This window comes from Portunus trituberculatus, chromosome 42 (assembly GCF_017591435.1).
Source record: "Portunus trituberculatus isolate SZX2019 chromosome 42, ASM1759143v1, whole genome shotgun sequence".
Lineage (NCBI taxonomy): Eukaryota > Metazoa > Arthropoda > Malacostraca > Decapoda > Portunidae > Portunus > Portunus trituberculatus.
The window spans coordinates 12,578,524-12,594,437 of record NC_059296.1 but is presented as its reverse complement, the minus strand read 5'-3'; the positions used below and the strand labels follow the sequence as shown (position 1 = coordinate 12,594,437).

The 15,914-nt window shown below is 40.3% G+C and overlaps 2 protein-coding genes across 2 annotated transcripts in view; one reads left to right on the top strand and one right to left on the bottom strand.

The window, feature by feature from the left end:
* LOC123517369 (serpin B10-like) overlaps positions 1–149 on the bottom strand; it is a 3,483-nt gene extending 3,334 nt beyond the window's left edge. The window contains exon 1 of the mRNA XM_045277381.1: positions 1–149. This exon is cut by the window's left edge and continues 52 nt beyond it. Coding sequence (XP_045133316.1) covers positions 1–141 — 141 coding nt within the window. The 5' untranslated portion in view covers positions 142–149.
* A 3,553-nt stretch (positions 150–3,702) lies between these two features.
* On the top strand, positions 3,703–11,057 carry LOC123517786. Its single transcript, XM_045278247.1, has 3 exons — positions 3,703–3,943; positions 6,394–8,992; positions 9,178–11,057. Exons 2-3 carry the CDS (start codon positions 6,798–6,800, stop codon positions 9,182–9,184), a joined length of 2,202 nt encoding a protein of 733 aa, XP_045134182.1. The 5' UTR covers positions 3,703–3,943; positions 6,394–6,797; the 3' UTR covers positions 9,185–11,057.
* The last annotated feature ends 4,857 nt before the right edge of the window (positions 11,058–15,914 follow it).

The window sequence follows — 15,914 nt, the reverse complement described above, 5'->3', positions numbered from 1 at the left end:
GTTGATGTGGCTGCGGGAGTGGAAGGGGCAGGTGAGGGGGCACGGGGTGGGGACAGTTTGGAATAGATTCCCCACGTCCTCATAAGAGTCATGTTCCTCGCCCTTCTCCCACTTCCGGAAGAGAAGACTTGTCATAGACATCTTATAGCCTGCACTGCACCGTGGGATCTAAGAGAGAGAGAGAGAGAGAGAGAGAGAGAGAGAGAGAGAGAGAGAGAGAGAGAGAGAGAGAAATTCATTATTCTTAATTTTATCTACCTTTCTTTAACACCTAAATTGAGCCTAACATTGAGTCTGTTAATGTGGTAAAAACATTATAAGGTGTATTTCAGCACTAAAGCCAAACTAAGAGTGGCACTCACAACTAGCGTGGCCATGAGGTCCTCTGCCCCGCGCTGGAATGCCTCCTTGCCGCGAGCCCAGTGTAGGGCTTTGGCCAGTTCGTGTTCCGTCTCTCCAGCAGAGTTCATGTAAATACTCCCTAGGTTGAGCAGAAGGGTTACCGGGGACATAACCAGGTTCTCCATGCAGCCCCACGACGCGCTGGCCGCCTACAACACACACACACACACACACACACACACACACACACACACACACATTTCAAGTTGGCAGTTTATCTATCTATCTGTTTACTTATTTTGTAACTGGGCTTTTCTGTTACGCATAATAAGAGTACTGTTAACCTGACTATCGTTTTCCTGCATAGTTTTGTGTACTTATAGATAGGTACCTTGCGATCACTCACCTGGAATAGCTGGTGCCTGAAGGCCGCCTCTGCCTTGATGAGGGCCTTGTAGTCTGCCGGGTGCTCCTGGTGGCGGATCCGGCGTGGGTACTCAAGGATTGCGGTGTCACGGTATACTTTGGACGATGCCTGTCATGATGGAGAAGGGAGTGACAGAGATGCCCCATTACACTGATAATAAAATGAGAAAACCTATTGTCGTTAATTAGAAATGATAGCATAGCGATTTATCATTTTCTTTATTCTACGCTGGTATGGCTTGAGAGGCTGTTGTTATTCAGTCTCACCCTTGCCTTGTTTCCTTATAATAATTCTTCTCTTCTTCTATTTATCTTCTACTTTTTCCTCCTCCTCCTCCTCCTCCTCCCATCTTTTACCTTACTACTACTACTACTACTGGTATCTTACCATGGGGTTGGGGAGGTTCCTTAGACGCATCATGTCCTTGATTTTGTTCTCGGCGGACCTGTAATGAGGAGAGAGAGGCCTGTAGCATGGAAGCTGTGATGCATTAGCAGGTTAGAATGGGAAGGAACAGGGAGGTAGGACGTGTGCGGTGAGGAGCAGGACAAGTACCATATTCCTGCCTGACTGTCTTTCATACTAACTACTGAAGTAATATTAATATTATCTTGATGACCTTGCAGGGTTAGTCTGACATGAAACATTTTCATCTATTGTAAAGTTTTTTATTTGTATTATTTACTTTGTTGACTATTTACCTATTTATTTATCTATTTATACATCTGTTTGTGTAATTTTAATACTTTTTTTTCCCTTTTGCGAGGAATATTCAAGTTGAATAATGAATAAAGGCATATGAGCGGGCGATACTTGGCTGGCCTGCTGTCATTATCATTTTTTTTTTTTTTTCATGTACAAGATAAAATATTTTTTCCTTGAACATTAATTTTATACCGCTGTACAATGTATTCCAAGGATCCCCACCACAATCATCTGGATATTAATTTGATTAGTAAGTCAAGAACGTTTTTTGCCATGACTAGGCTCTGAAGTATTTATTAACGCAATCTTGGCATTAATGGGACCAAATTGTTTTGGGTCCATTTATTTGAAACAGTGATGTGCAACAAATTTGATCGTATTTTAAGATACATTGGACAATCTTGTATGTTAAAATGTACTAATACTACAGGATTTTTCTTAGAATGTACATGAGGAATCATAAGTGGTAACAACTATGCACAGAATTGTATTATATCAGTAGCCTATCCGTTATTGTTATTTGCAGGTATTTTGACTTCATAACACTCATGTATAGAAATCGGTGAAATTTCAATTAAGCAATTCTGGAGCAAGTCTGCAGCGCAATAGACGACGTAAACAAACTAATATACAGGCACACTAACTTGATAATTAAGGTGTCAGGATCCATGTCCTCTCAAAGCACTGACAGCCTGGCGCGACTCTTGCTCACTTCCTCTCAACTACTACAACTAGTAACTTACTCGCTTTTCAGATTTGATTTCTTGCATTATATATTTGCTTATTTATTACTTCAGTCATCATTTGCGTATTATTTTTCTCAGTCACTAACTCATTATTCTATTCATTTACTTTAATCGCATTTCATTTAAATACCTACTCCATTGCTTCAATTTTCATTTAGGATTGATTTTATTCATGTTCTCTTTGTCGAGACGCGAAGTTTTCTGCTTGAAAGAGTTAAGAGGATTACAATCATCACTATTATAGAACACTACAAATATCAACTGGAAAAGATAGTTTGTGTTGTATTCGTGATAGTGAGAATGGATTTGTTCGAATAGACAGAGAAGCGATGGCAGATATGCTGAAGGAGTGACAAGTTTCTACGTAGTGGATTGAAAGTTTTCTCTCTCTTCTTTCTTTATTGTTAGGATATGATGGAGGACAAATCGATGAGAGCTTGCTAAGGGGTTATGAATAAATGAGGGTGGAAGAAATGTGGAAGGGATTATGAATAAATGAGGGTGGAAGTGTGGTGTCACTGAGGCTGTATATTATGTTTCTGTATGAGGTTGTAAGATCAGTATGTTGAACACTTGGTAAATAATGCGTTGATATCGAAGAGCGAGAGGGATGAAGGGCCCTGCGTGTGACAGGAAAAGCTAGAAGTTTCGGCACAAGTCGAGGATGCAGAAATGAGAATGAAAGTGCTTGTTCTTTTCTTTTCCTTTTCTTTTTCCAGGATCACGTTCCATAAGTTATGAAGTGCTAACAGAAGCAAATGAGATTAAGCATTTTTTCTGTGTAAACATGTAAGAACAAGAGAGAGAGAGAGAGAGAGAGAGAGAGAGAGAGAGAGAGAGAGAGAGAGAGAGAGAGAGAGAGAGAGAGTGTGTAAAAAGCAAAAAAAAAAAAAAAAAAAACAGAAAGAAAGAAAGAAAAGTGATAGACAGGATTAGTGAAAGGGTTACCTACAGATGGTGTGCCTACGTGAGGTGGTGCCCTTGGTGGGTGGTGAGGCTGGAGGGCAGGGAGTAGGGGAAGGAGTGTGAGGGAGGAATAGTACCAAGCATCGATCACGGTTGCTACGTTACCATCCAACACAACACTGCCATAATGCAATACACTGTTTCATTCTTTAATCGTTGGACTTTCTTAATACTCTGCAAGTCTCTGTATGCTATAAATTCTGCTATCTTGTTTGTTTTCTGCATCCTACGTATGTTATCATAACTAAAACAAGCGTGAAGTTGCATAATGTTTCACTAACTTTTTATCTTAGTTGTTACAGCGGAAAAAGAATATGTAAATGTATATTGGAATGTCCATAACAGGTAAATGGTCTGAGAGTGTGTGATGCTTGTTCTCATTATATTAACATGTAATTACCGCTTCTTTTAATTCCGCGTCGCGGCGATAATCACTAGCGACCTCTGGCAACTTTCAAGCGTGACAACATTCCATGTGTTGGTCTGTCGCTACCACACTAGCAACCAAGACCACCACTACAACCATCGCACGCCTGCCCCGCTTCTGACAACAGTGCTACCTGCAGACTGTTACTTGCTCGCGCTTAAAACACAAAGGTTTACCGAGTCGGAAAAATGCGTGTAGGTGAAAGGAATAAGTGAAACTGTTTCGAGCAGATCCGGAGATTATATCGATTGTTGGATTGATAAGAGGAGGTGACGGTGGTGGTGGTGGTCCATCCATTACCTCGAAGAAAAGAACGCAACCACCATCCAGGTAACTGTACTGCACACACCCCACAGGAGTACTTCAGGCTCATTTGTGTAAATCCTTTTTTTCTTTTTTTCTTTTTTTGGTGTGTGTGTGTGTGTGTGTGTGTGTGTGTGTGTGTGTGTGTGTGTGTGATGAATAATTGTACGGTCTTGTGTGCGTGTGTGTGTGTTAGTAAAGATATGCTTTTGCAGTAATTTTGTGCTGTCTGTACTCATAATGAAACATGCATTTTTTGTCGTACATAAATGCTAAATTCGTAACACCAACATTAATGAGGAAACTGAAATCTAATGGCTAACAGAGAGAGAGAGAGAGAGAGAGAGAGAGAGACTCACAACATCGATAGGTTCATCAATTAAGCAAGACATACAGACCGCGGTTCAATACATCATTAATCGGAACCAGCTCACTACAGGATCCACTTAGGTGTGCTCAGATGACGCTGCCTCGCCATTAATACTATCTTGCATAACCTGCAGTACACCTATTTGCATGTATTAAAGTGTACGTTGCGCGCTTAACTATTTCCTTCACGCGGGGTCAAACTCAAGGTGAAAAAAAGCTAACAGTATTGAATGAAAGAGAAGAAACATGCTATTGAAGAATCCAGGAAAATAATGAATCTAATTGTACTCATAATGCTGCAATGCTCATTATCAGATTACGTGAATATTAGATGATTATTATGCTTGAGTTGATAATTGGTGATGGCAAAAGTGGCGAGCTCCTTCTTCTTGTTAGTTTTGTTGCTGTTGTTCTTGATTTTTTTTTCTTTATCTAAGTAGTTGTTGATAATAATGATGTACTTATAATGTTGGTTGTTGTCTTGTAGTTTCTTTTTCTTTTTTTCTTCTTTCTCTCTCTCTTTTTTTTTTTTTTCTTCTTCTTCTTCTTTTTTTTTTTTTTTTTTTTTGTCGCAGTATGTTTCGTGGTTGCTAAAGTAGTAGTAACAGCGGCAACAACAAAACCACCACCAGCACCAGCACCAGCAACAGTAGTAGTGATGGTAAAAGTAGTTGTACTGGTAATAGAGCATTAGTATTAGTAGTAGAGGTATATAGTAGTATAGTAGTAGTAGTAGTAGTAGTAGTAGTAGTAGTAGTAGTAGTAGTAGTTATTGTTGTATTATTTATACTGTTGTCGATTATTGTCGTTGTTGTCCTTGCACCCGTCGTTGGTGAAGGTGGCAATGGTGGTGGTGTTCGTGCCTTGCGTGTGTGAAGATTCATCCTTCTTTTCATTTTGCTTTTATGGACTTTTGTTTTCTTCTTTACCCTTGTGCGTGTTTACCTTAGTTTTTCCTCTTTTTTATATAATTTTCTTTAACTGCTTTATCTTTTTACGAAGTGAGGCAGGTCAAGGCCAAACAAAACAAGACCATCTCCTTTCTTGTCTGCACGTTGCACCGCCCACAAGGTACAAGCAACACAGCACTTAGTATTGGAAAAGATAGTAACTGCCCTTCCCAGGAAAAGAAAGTGGAAGAATATTAAACATTTTTAGTATTATGATCCTTCAACATATTTTTATTACTTTTATTCTGTTTTTCATGTTACCTGTCAAATGCACGTGTTTAGTGAAGCAAAAGTGAAGCAAAGAGATTTAAAAAGAGATATCCCCCGTTTGTAGGTCACTGTATTCATTTTTTTCTCTCTATTTCTCTCCTTTTCCTTCTATATAGTAAATGTTACTAGTAGAAGATTACAGGTGGCAATAATGAACATTCTCTTATAGTAATTTAGGAAGAAAAGTACTATCAAGTTTTCGTAAGACTTTAAATCAATGACATATACAACTGTACTGCATGTGTTTTTGCATTGTTCTCTAGTATTTTCTGGTTATTCCTCTGCAGTTATTGGAAAGCGAAGGAGAAAAACTGCCTTCCTTCGATAAATTTAGTTTTTGTTATTAGTTTGTTTACAGCGGTCGACTCTCCGTGTGTGTGTGTGTGTGTGTGTGTGTGTGTGTGTGTGTGTGAATAAATGTATGGTTTTGTGTGAATAAGCTGATAGGTTTCGTGTGAGTGAGTTGATAAGAACATTAATGATAATGGTAATAATAATACTGGTGATGATGATAATAAAAATACTTTACATTTTATTGTTCTTGGTAGTTAATTGCTTGAAACGTACAATAAATAGGAAAGTGTATGTGGGAAGTAGTGGTTGGGTGTGTGAGTGTCATGGCTACTCCCGACCTATTAACCTAAATACAAATACTAACTCACCTGTAAAACAAACATATCCGCCCACCCAACAACCTACACACATATCCATCATTTACCCCCACCGCCACACACACACACACACACACACACACACACACACACACACACACACACACACACACACACACACACAGTTTGGTTGAATGGTAACTAACAGTGAATTCTATAATCCCGTTCGATTGTATGAAGTGTTCTTTCTCAGCACTGTTTTTATATGCCTCGCCAGAGTGGTGTTCTGCGTTGCCAGGGCCATGAGGGCGGGCAGAGGGCGGCCCCCATCACCCCACCGTCGGTCGAAAGCTGTTCCTACTGGACCTCCAAGAACGACACCACGGACACCGGCAGTAGACTTGTGTGTTGGTATGGGAGGCGGGACGTAGCTGCTGCGGCACAAAGCAAGCAAAACGTTCCTAGCCAAGCTACGTTGTTCTAGCTCAACGTGAATATTTCATCTGAGTTAGTGGTGGCAATAAATGTTCATGTTGGGTCCAGTGTTGTGCGTGAGGAAAGATGTATGAACAAGAAAATAAGTTCCTGAGTGAAAACTGTGCTCATATCATGTAACACCACAAAGTATACATATAGATGGACTTCACGTAAACCTTCGTTGGAGAGTGTGGCCTCGTGACCATGTGTGAAGGATATGTGCTGAGCTCATGGGAGGTGGTGGATGTGAACCGTGAAAATGGTTCGGTGAAGTTACGGCCAGTATGGACCAAATGCCCGGAGGATTATGGACCTATCGTGGCCGGCGTATTTCTCTCCCTGGTGTTTGTGGTGGCCTTCCTGCTTAATATGATGGTGGTAGTGACGGTGGCCACAAGCTACACCCTTAAACGGTACCTTTACTGCCACCTCCTGGTCAACCTGTGCGTCACCTGTCTCGTGGACTGCTTCCTCAACCTAAGTGTCGCCATCGTGTATGTCACCACCGCACCCTGGAGGCTTGGCTACGCCGTGAGTTATGTCAATGGCTTTACCATGAATATGATGAATAGTGAGATGGCCTTCGTGGTGGTGCTGGTGGCGGGAGATAGAATGGCCGCCGCCAGGAGAAATACAGCTTTCCTTAGCATGAAAAAGTACAAAATGTGGCTGGCAGTGAGTCTAACATGGGTTGTCTCAGCGCTCTTGGCGTCTCCGCTGCTGTTGGGACACGTGCTCAGTATGCCTTACAGAAACAGGTACTCGTGTTCGGTGGCTGACCCTCAGGACCAATATTACCTGATCGCCCACCTGGTGCTGGTGGTGGCGGCGCCCACAGTGGCACTCATGGTGATGGCCATCTTAGTTGGGCGCACGTTTCACCGTGAACGAAGAAAACAAAGAAGAGTGAAGAACAGTCAGACGTTGAGCTATTTTGACCAGATCCTCATGACGCCTTACTTTAGGAATGAGTTTTATCCCACGCTAGCAGCGGGAGGTGTAGTGTGTGGATATTTACTTTTCTGGCTGCCGTTCACCACGCTCACCACCATCTCTCCTATGGTGACTGACCACTGGAAAAACGACACTTCTCAGGAAAACACAGACGATCCGTCCACTCTCTTTGTCCCGTCTCTCCGTGTAATGACTCAGGCACGAGCCATGCTGGACCAGGGAAAGCTGCACTCACTCAACAATACTGAAAGTCAGATCGGCTCAAACATGGCGACCAATCTCACCGTGGAGGACACCCTCATCTCGGAAGTGGTGAGGAGTCCTGTCTTCGACACAGTCGCCATCTGGCTTCGCTTCCTATTTAGCGTGTTGGCCCCGGCAGTGGTGTTCCTCACACTGAAGGAGGTGCGGTTCAAATGCGAGAACCTTATCTTCTGCTGCAGACCAAGCTCAGTGGATGCTGCCTCCCCTAAAACCTCGCGGCCTCTTTATGCTAACACTCAGCGCTCCCAAGGAGGCAAAGATACCGCAAAGTCAAATAAGAAGAACAAAAACAGCAACAAAGACACCATCAACTTCAAAACTCCAATTCTATTCTCCACCTCAGATGGCTTGCACATCCGCACAGTGGAAGAGACTTTCCAGGAAGTAGTGAACAAACCACTCGGGGCTTTCCCTTGGTCTGCCAACACAGAGCAGGAACCAAAGTTTGTGTACAGTCTTTGTGATCTTGTTGTGGGATATGAAGATCTGACTGACTTTGATGGCCAATTCCATATCGATGACAACTACGACTATGACAGAGATCCCGAGGCTGCAGGCTTAGGAGAGGAGAACTCTGTGGTTGTTGGAGCACATCGTGCCGCTATGGGCCAAAAGCCACTGCCGCGACCTCCGGTAGAAGAAGAAGAGATTCCTGAAGAACAGGGATCTTTAAAAGTTGATTATCGGCCTCCGACACCTCCACGAGTACAGGTTGTAGGTAATGATCCCGCTGTCATTGTTGGTGAGACTTTAGAAAACAATGGAAGGAATGGGAAAGGGAGGAAGGTTGTCAGATTTGCCCAAGTGATTAGCCAGGAGATTCCTCGCCCTTCCTCCTCTCAAAGCAATGCTCTTAATTCATCGGCCAACAGTTCACGCTCTAGCGACTCTGGTATAATCGCAGATTCAGAGACAGAGGCTTCTAATGGCCCTCAGCGCTTGAAGCCGAGGAGAATACTGCCAGAGGCTAGGAGTCTTCCAAAGACAAAAGTTTCTCGGAAGCCTCCGGCAGCTCCCAAAAAAACCCGGAAACCTGGCCCAGCTGGAGGAGGAGCAGGGCGAGGCAGCCGGCGCCCTATGGTCAGCACTAGAGTGAAGGGCATCAAGAGTCGCCACTTACAAGCGCAGGCCCGATCGCCCTCTGTTCCTCGCAGGTTCTCTAAGCCTAGCGATGTGCCAAGGTGAGTCGTATGTGTTTTGAGACGTATTTTTATCACATCACTGTCGTATGTTTCTTGACTATACTTAAGATTAGGTTTTAAAAAATAACTAGAAATCATACAAGCTTTCAATAAAATTAAGTGCCCTGTGTCATCCGAAAATGGATAGAAGAGATGTTTTGTTTATAATGAATCGTTGATTCCAGGAGGTAATGCACAGAAAGGTGAGGCAAAGTGAGACAGAAATCAACCTTATCACATGAAGAACTTCTCTCCTTGCATCTCAGCAAGTGCCTCCACACACCGAGCCAGGATTACCGCTCTTGTTGACGATTGCATGAGAAACACTGCACGTGGAGACTTGGCACCGCAGGACAGTAAAATGTTATTCAAAATGCCGACAAATCGTTGTGTATGAGAGAGAGAGAGAGAGAGAGAGAGAGAGAGAGAGAGAGAGAGAGAGAGACAATGATATTGAACTAAGTTAAGTGTGATCCTTAAACTTAACATAATTATGAACCACAGCTCACTCGTAGTTCATAAATGTTATCTTCTACATGATAAATTTTTATTAATATCTCATTTTAGCATCACACACACACACACACACACACACACACACACACACACACACACACCTTGTTTTTATATGAATATTGTTAAATTTGCAAACTATTTCTTTTCCCCTCGCTCCCAATCCTAAGTACCATGTAATGAAGGCGTGCCTCACTTAACTTATTGTCCGGTTGTTACAGTTCAAGCCAACATAATATTCACCTCCCAGTACTACACTGAATCATTAACTGCAAACTGGTTTCTTTCTAGGTGTCTTTTGGTATGCTCATATTGTTAATATATCTACTTCTACTGTTTGTTCAGTGCTTACCAAATGTTATTTGCAGTTTTGTCTTCAGATTGGTTAACCGTTCCTCAATTTGATATTAGCATTTAAAAGTCAACCATAAATAAAACAGACTTTTCTAAGTCACTACTACTAACCAAAGATGAATAAAGTTTTGTAAAGCCTTTACTCCAGTTTCACCATTCATGCAGATTGAAGGACTTCTTGTCATAACAACACCCATGAGAAGCCACACACATGTAGTGCCAATATAATTTTCTTCATCCATGACAAATAACTGAGCAATGCATCAGTATTCTGGTACATCTTTCACTGGTGTATGTATAGCAGCACCACTCTGGAGTGGTCTATGATAACAGATTACTTTTCAGTGTCTGCCTGGTAGGTCTAATCCACTGTGATTTATCATTCGATCCTTTTTCTATCATTGTCAAGGATAAACTATATGTAAGCACAATATATTTTTATGAAAAATATCTTTGGGTAAAAATCTCGCTCATCTTTGTGTAATAATACTGCTTACCCGACCACACTTCATCACCAAATCCAACAATCACACAACATTACATGCAATATTGTGATTGTGGAATACGTCAATTTCAACTAGTGCAGGGAGATAAAATTTCTTCCATTTTCTAGTTAATTACTGCATCAAGTTGATTTATTAAAATTCTACCCGTTCTATTTCTTAAAATTCATTGCGATCGTTCTTGATTACTGGAAATACAATGACTGTGATAATCCTAGCGATACCAAACAGTACTGAATCGTAAAAGTCCTTGATAAGTTTACTTCTCTTTTTTTGACTCTGTCTGTATGCGGTCACTTTATTATTAGATCCGCCATTAATGTTCTCTCTGTCCAGAATGTCGATGGTAATATTCTTGCTCACACCTTTCGTCATTGCTGTTTTTTTTTTTTTTTTTTTTGTCCATCTCCTCTTACTGCTTTTGTTGTTACATTTAGGATTAATATTTATTGATATCTAGTAATATATTTCCGTGTATATCCTGCATATATGCTCACAGTCAACTCAGGAGCAGGACAACACAGGGTTAATTCAATCGAAACTGGAAAGACGCTGCAGTTTGTAATATATAGACGGGAAGAAATTAAAGAAGCTGTCTCAGACTCTCAGTGGCCACCCCGTCAGAGAGAGAGAGAGAGAGAGAGAGAGAGAGAGAGAGAGAGAGAGAGAGATTTTCAGTGAATGTGTGTACATAACTCCATAGATGTTTTGGCGTGCCACAATTTTTTTCAACCGATGCAACGTCGGTGGGTGTTCTGTTGACTGGGTGAATAAAGAAGATAAGCCTGTTTACATTCTTTTCCTCACTCGTGCATCACCATTGTGGGTTATCAGTTATCATGGCACCTAGACCACTTGCATATTTTACCTTCCTGCTGTTTATTTTCGCCCTACAATTATGTGGTCACAACAAATAGACTAATACATAACAACTATTGTGACACTGTTTATAGTGACTAATTCACAAACTCTGCTTCGAGTCTTCTGTCAGTTATGTGGCACTCATATCTAGTCTACCGTATAACATAATGCTTAATTTGTGATTTTGTATTCCTTTTTCAAATTTATATACTGAAAATAAACAAATAAGTACATGAAAACTGATGTGACACCGTTCAAAATGAGGAACCCTCCATACTCCAACTCTAGCCTAGCATGTTCTGCCGCGTCCGTCTTTTGTTTACCCAGATGACATAATGTACAGTAGAGTTTCCAAACACCTCCAGAGCCTATCAGCTGATCCATTACCACTTATAGATCAATCTACTCTAGCTGGAGAAGTTTGTGTAGTGTTCATTGCTTACACAGTGACACTGACATAGAAATAGAACGATTGTGTAGATATTAGCGTGGATTATCGAGGGTAATGTAGCTCTCTAGTGATTGTGATTTATAACAAGGGTATTGAAGGGCAGCCATGTGTGGTGAGCTGAAGTGAGATCAGTGTTGAAGCGTTCCCAGCAGTGAACTAAGTATTTCGGTACCACAGGACACGAAAAGAACGTAACACACATGTTCTTCTGAGCTCTGAAGTAACCTGACAGGACCCTACGAACAATATTGCAGGAAGGTTCATTACATCAGCAAGTTCACCAGTTCGTGCGTCAACACGAACATCCTTGTTGGAAACTTGACCATTGCGACATCGTCCATTCAAAAGCACGAGGCTGGTGAGTAAAAAAAAAAATCTGTTATTATGCCCTCCTTGGGTGAATACTGATATTGACGCCCAGGGATAACTGTAAGTAATTTAGAACTAATTTTCTGAGCATTAGTAGAATTGTAAGGGAGGCTTGTCAGTGTCTCGGGAATATCTGTCAACTTGCTACACATTGGTAAGATTTTAAGTTCTCATGATATCTTTATAGCTGGCTTGCTATATTCATCCTGTCATTAAGATAATCCGTAATGCACACGCTTTCATATATATATATATATATATATATATATATATATATATATATATATATATATATATATATATATAGTGCTGCAGTACATAATTTCCTCTATTAACGATGTTGCTTTTGTAGAAAGATTTAGGACTCTGCAGACATTGCCTACTACATATTATCTAGTTAAGTTTGTTTATTTGATATGTCTAACAAACATTGCTAACCATTCCATTCCGTCTTTTCTACTTATCATAAATATTCGTATTGAAGCAGCCTAGCTATAGGATACCCGTCAGCTTTAACTTTTGTAACAAGATATTTTGCCTGTCATTCCAGGCCTCCATAATAGTTGTCAAATCAAACTTTTCCACTCAAACCTCTCCTCTCAGATAACCTAGCTTATTATTTATATTGCAGCTGTTTGCTGAAGTATTTTTTTTTTTATTTACCTGGCTAACCACTTCTTACATCCACCTGTCTGTTTCCTTATCGTGTGTTGGACAGCTTCTTTACTGTTAATCAGTACCCTTTACACCGGCTAGGCTAGGAAAAAAAAAAAAAGATTTCCCGCATGAGCACCAGGACAGTTCTTTTAATCAAGCACTCATTTTCAACTTCAAACAAAAAGACTGAATGAGCAATTGTCCAATCACGATGCAAATGCAGCATCACTATTCTTGTTTGGAGAACGTGCCTCTTTGTAGATTGTTAGCAGTAATAAGGTGGATATTGTGAGGCATCTTACTGACCTATTGTTCTTGATCATGCATCGCAGCATAAAACTTGGTCACCGTATTTTGCGAACAGTTTAAAGTAGAGTTGTGTACTATACAGACTTGGGCATGATTGTGATTACTAATCAAAAAATCATAATCCATGGCTTGGTTATGTAATCATAATTAAATCATAATAAAAAAAAACATAAAATTTGTGTAATCATAATAAAATCATAATCAAAATTTACTCTTCGGTGATAATAACTAATAAACAAATCATAATCAAATTTTTTTTTAAGTAATCATTAATAAAAATGTGATTATTGTGATTATTTATTTGTAATTTTCATTAAACATTTTACTTTCAAATCAAAGTATGTTTTGAAAGTATTGGCACCATCTCATGTTTTGCTTGTCTACCATGGCATAGAGAAAGGTGGGGTAAAGTGGACCAGTGGTGCAAAGTGGACCCCTGGATTTCCCCAGTATGAAATTTGAAACTGCAGCTGCAATATCTTTCAGTAGCACAACGTAATTACATTATCTTAACTGAAGGGATCTAAGTTGAGACTTTTGTAATACTTAAAATTTAGATATCTTTGTAGTTATGTCAAGTTTTGTTGTCATAATTTCTAAAGAACAGTGTTAATATTGCTAATAAAGGCAGTGCTGGTGTGAGAAAGGAGAATGCCAAGCCACAGGGCTACATAATATTACTTAACATGTCTCAGTATCAATCGTGGAACTGGCTACCATTGTGTGTGTTTTTACCTCGTTATTTACCTAGTTGTGAGATACAGAAATAGAGCCACACTAGGCTTGTGCTGCCCTGCCTCCTGATCCGTTTCTATCAAAATTTTGCTTAAATTTATTTATGTATGGTCTTTGCACACCCTACTTCATCATAAAGTTTGTTCCACGCTGCTTTACATCTCTGAGGAAAGCTATATATTTCTTCATGTTTCTTTTGCAATCACTTATTTTTAGTTTCCTTCCTTGTTCTCTGGTGCTCCTCACATCAAGTTTGATGAAATCATCTCTGTCCAGCTTCTCTATCACTTCCAATATCCTATATAGTGCTATCATATCACCTCTCTCCCTCCTTTCCTTCAGTGTATTTAATCTCAGTTTTTCATACTATAACTATATTCACTTAGATGAGTAGGGATTTTTGACGCATCATTGTTGTTATCAACTTTATTATCATATCTACATCGATGTATGTAAATGCTGCTCTTTTCTCCTAGCACTCTTTCCAAACTCCATCATTTGGGATTTAAAAAGTTTTATATATTATTTTGCTCAAATATGTAAGAATCATGCGCACAAAAAATAACCCTGAACACTGCAGACATGTGCAAAAGCGTAGCTTGGAGATAACTTAAATTCGTCATTGGATGGGTCACACTCGCCTCACTCACGGTTACCTCATATTCTTGTGACTTTAACCCTTCCAAATGGTTCCTGCTTTGTTCATTCAGCCATGTAGGGTACTGGAGACACTTAAGACTTGTGCCTAGGACGGAAAGTTTTTTTTTTTTTTTTTTTATAAATTCCACTGGTATAAGACACCTGCTATTGAAATCACTTTATAGCTGGGAATGATTTTTGTTGTCTTTTTTAGCTGTGATATAGTAGAAGTATTAGCGAGGAGAGAAGTAAATAGTAATTATTAACTTATTGTCAGTGATGATTATTGCAGCAATAGCACAGCCGACATATTCTAAGGATATTATAAAGTGAGCTTTTCCTTATCAAGAACACCGACCTCTCCGAGAAAGGAGGGATTTTACTATTTCTTCTCTTCTTTTGTGCCTGAAACTGTCATGCCTTTGTACCTCCTGAAAGGAAAAATAAAAGAAAGATAGTAAGGGTATATTGTGTGTGTGTGTGTGTGTGTGTGTGTGTGTGTGTGTGTGGCGCGCACACACACACACACACACACACACACACACACACACACACACACACACACACACACACACAGAGAGAGAGAGAGAGAGAGAGAGAGAGAGAGAGAGAGAGAGAGAGAGAGAGAGAGAGAGAGAGAGAGAGAGAGAGAGAGAGAGAGAGAGAACGTTATCGGCTGCAGGTGGTGTCAAGCTCACCACCACCAGAAGTGTCATGAACGCAAGGTGAATTTAGATAATTAACAAGCTACTGAAGAAGTAATGATAACTGACCACCGTGTTGTGTGACATCACACTCTTTAGTTAACATCTTGACAAACCTGAATATGCCTACTCAGGAGAGCATCCAGCAGCGCTGACCACAGTGGTGAGGTGAACATCTTGTCGGCTGATTCATGGATTTTCACTCTATAATGATAGAGACCTGATCTGTTTTGTCCTTAGATAATCACAAGGCTGAATTAGTGCCTCAATTTTTTTCTTATCATAAGGACACCAATGATCATCAGTGTGCCTTCATAGTATTAAAGTTTGAGGGATTTTGTGGGGAGAGTTTTTACCTTTATATTCACAGTGGGGATGATAGACAGCTGCGTGTGGAGACCTTCCATTGGAGGGTAAGGCGACTGTGTTCTTGGCGACGTGAACGATTAGACCATTTTATTGACATGAGGAAGGGTCTATGGAGGTCATAAGATTAATGGCCACAGTCTTCTTTATTTTAATCACCCACATGAGTTTTTGAAACTGTATGAAATCACCAGATAGTCACCAGAATGAGTATGGAAACGCGTCATGGTACTGAAGGGGTTAAGAGGGAGGTTTCAAGACATTTGTCCCTCACTTCTGGATCACTCTACCAATTTTTTAGGGAACTTGCAGTTTAAGTGAGCCTTTTTTTTTTTATCTTATTTGTTGCCCTTGGCTTGTTTCTCTCTTGCATAAAAAAAGAAAATGAGAGTAGTTATGTCCAGAGAGATTGAAAGCCTCATTTGAGGTATTTACCAAAACATAGGACCAGTGTTGCGTCA

Excerpts from the sequence above, each read along its gene's own strand:
- LOC123517786 (XM_045278247.1), top strand. The coding sequence starts at position 6,798 with ATGTGTGAAGGATATGTGCTGAGCTCATGGGAGGTGGTGGATGTGAAC.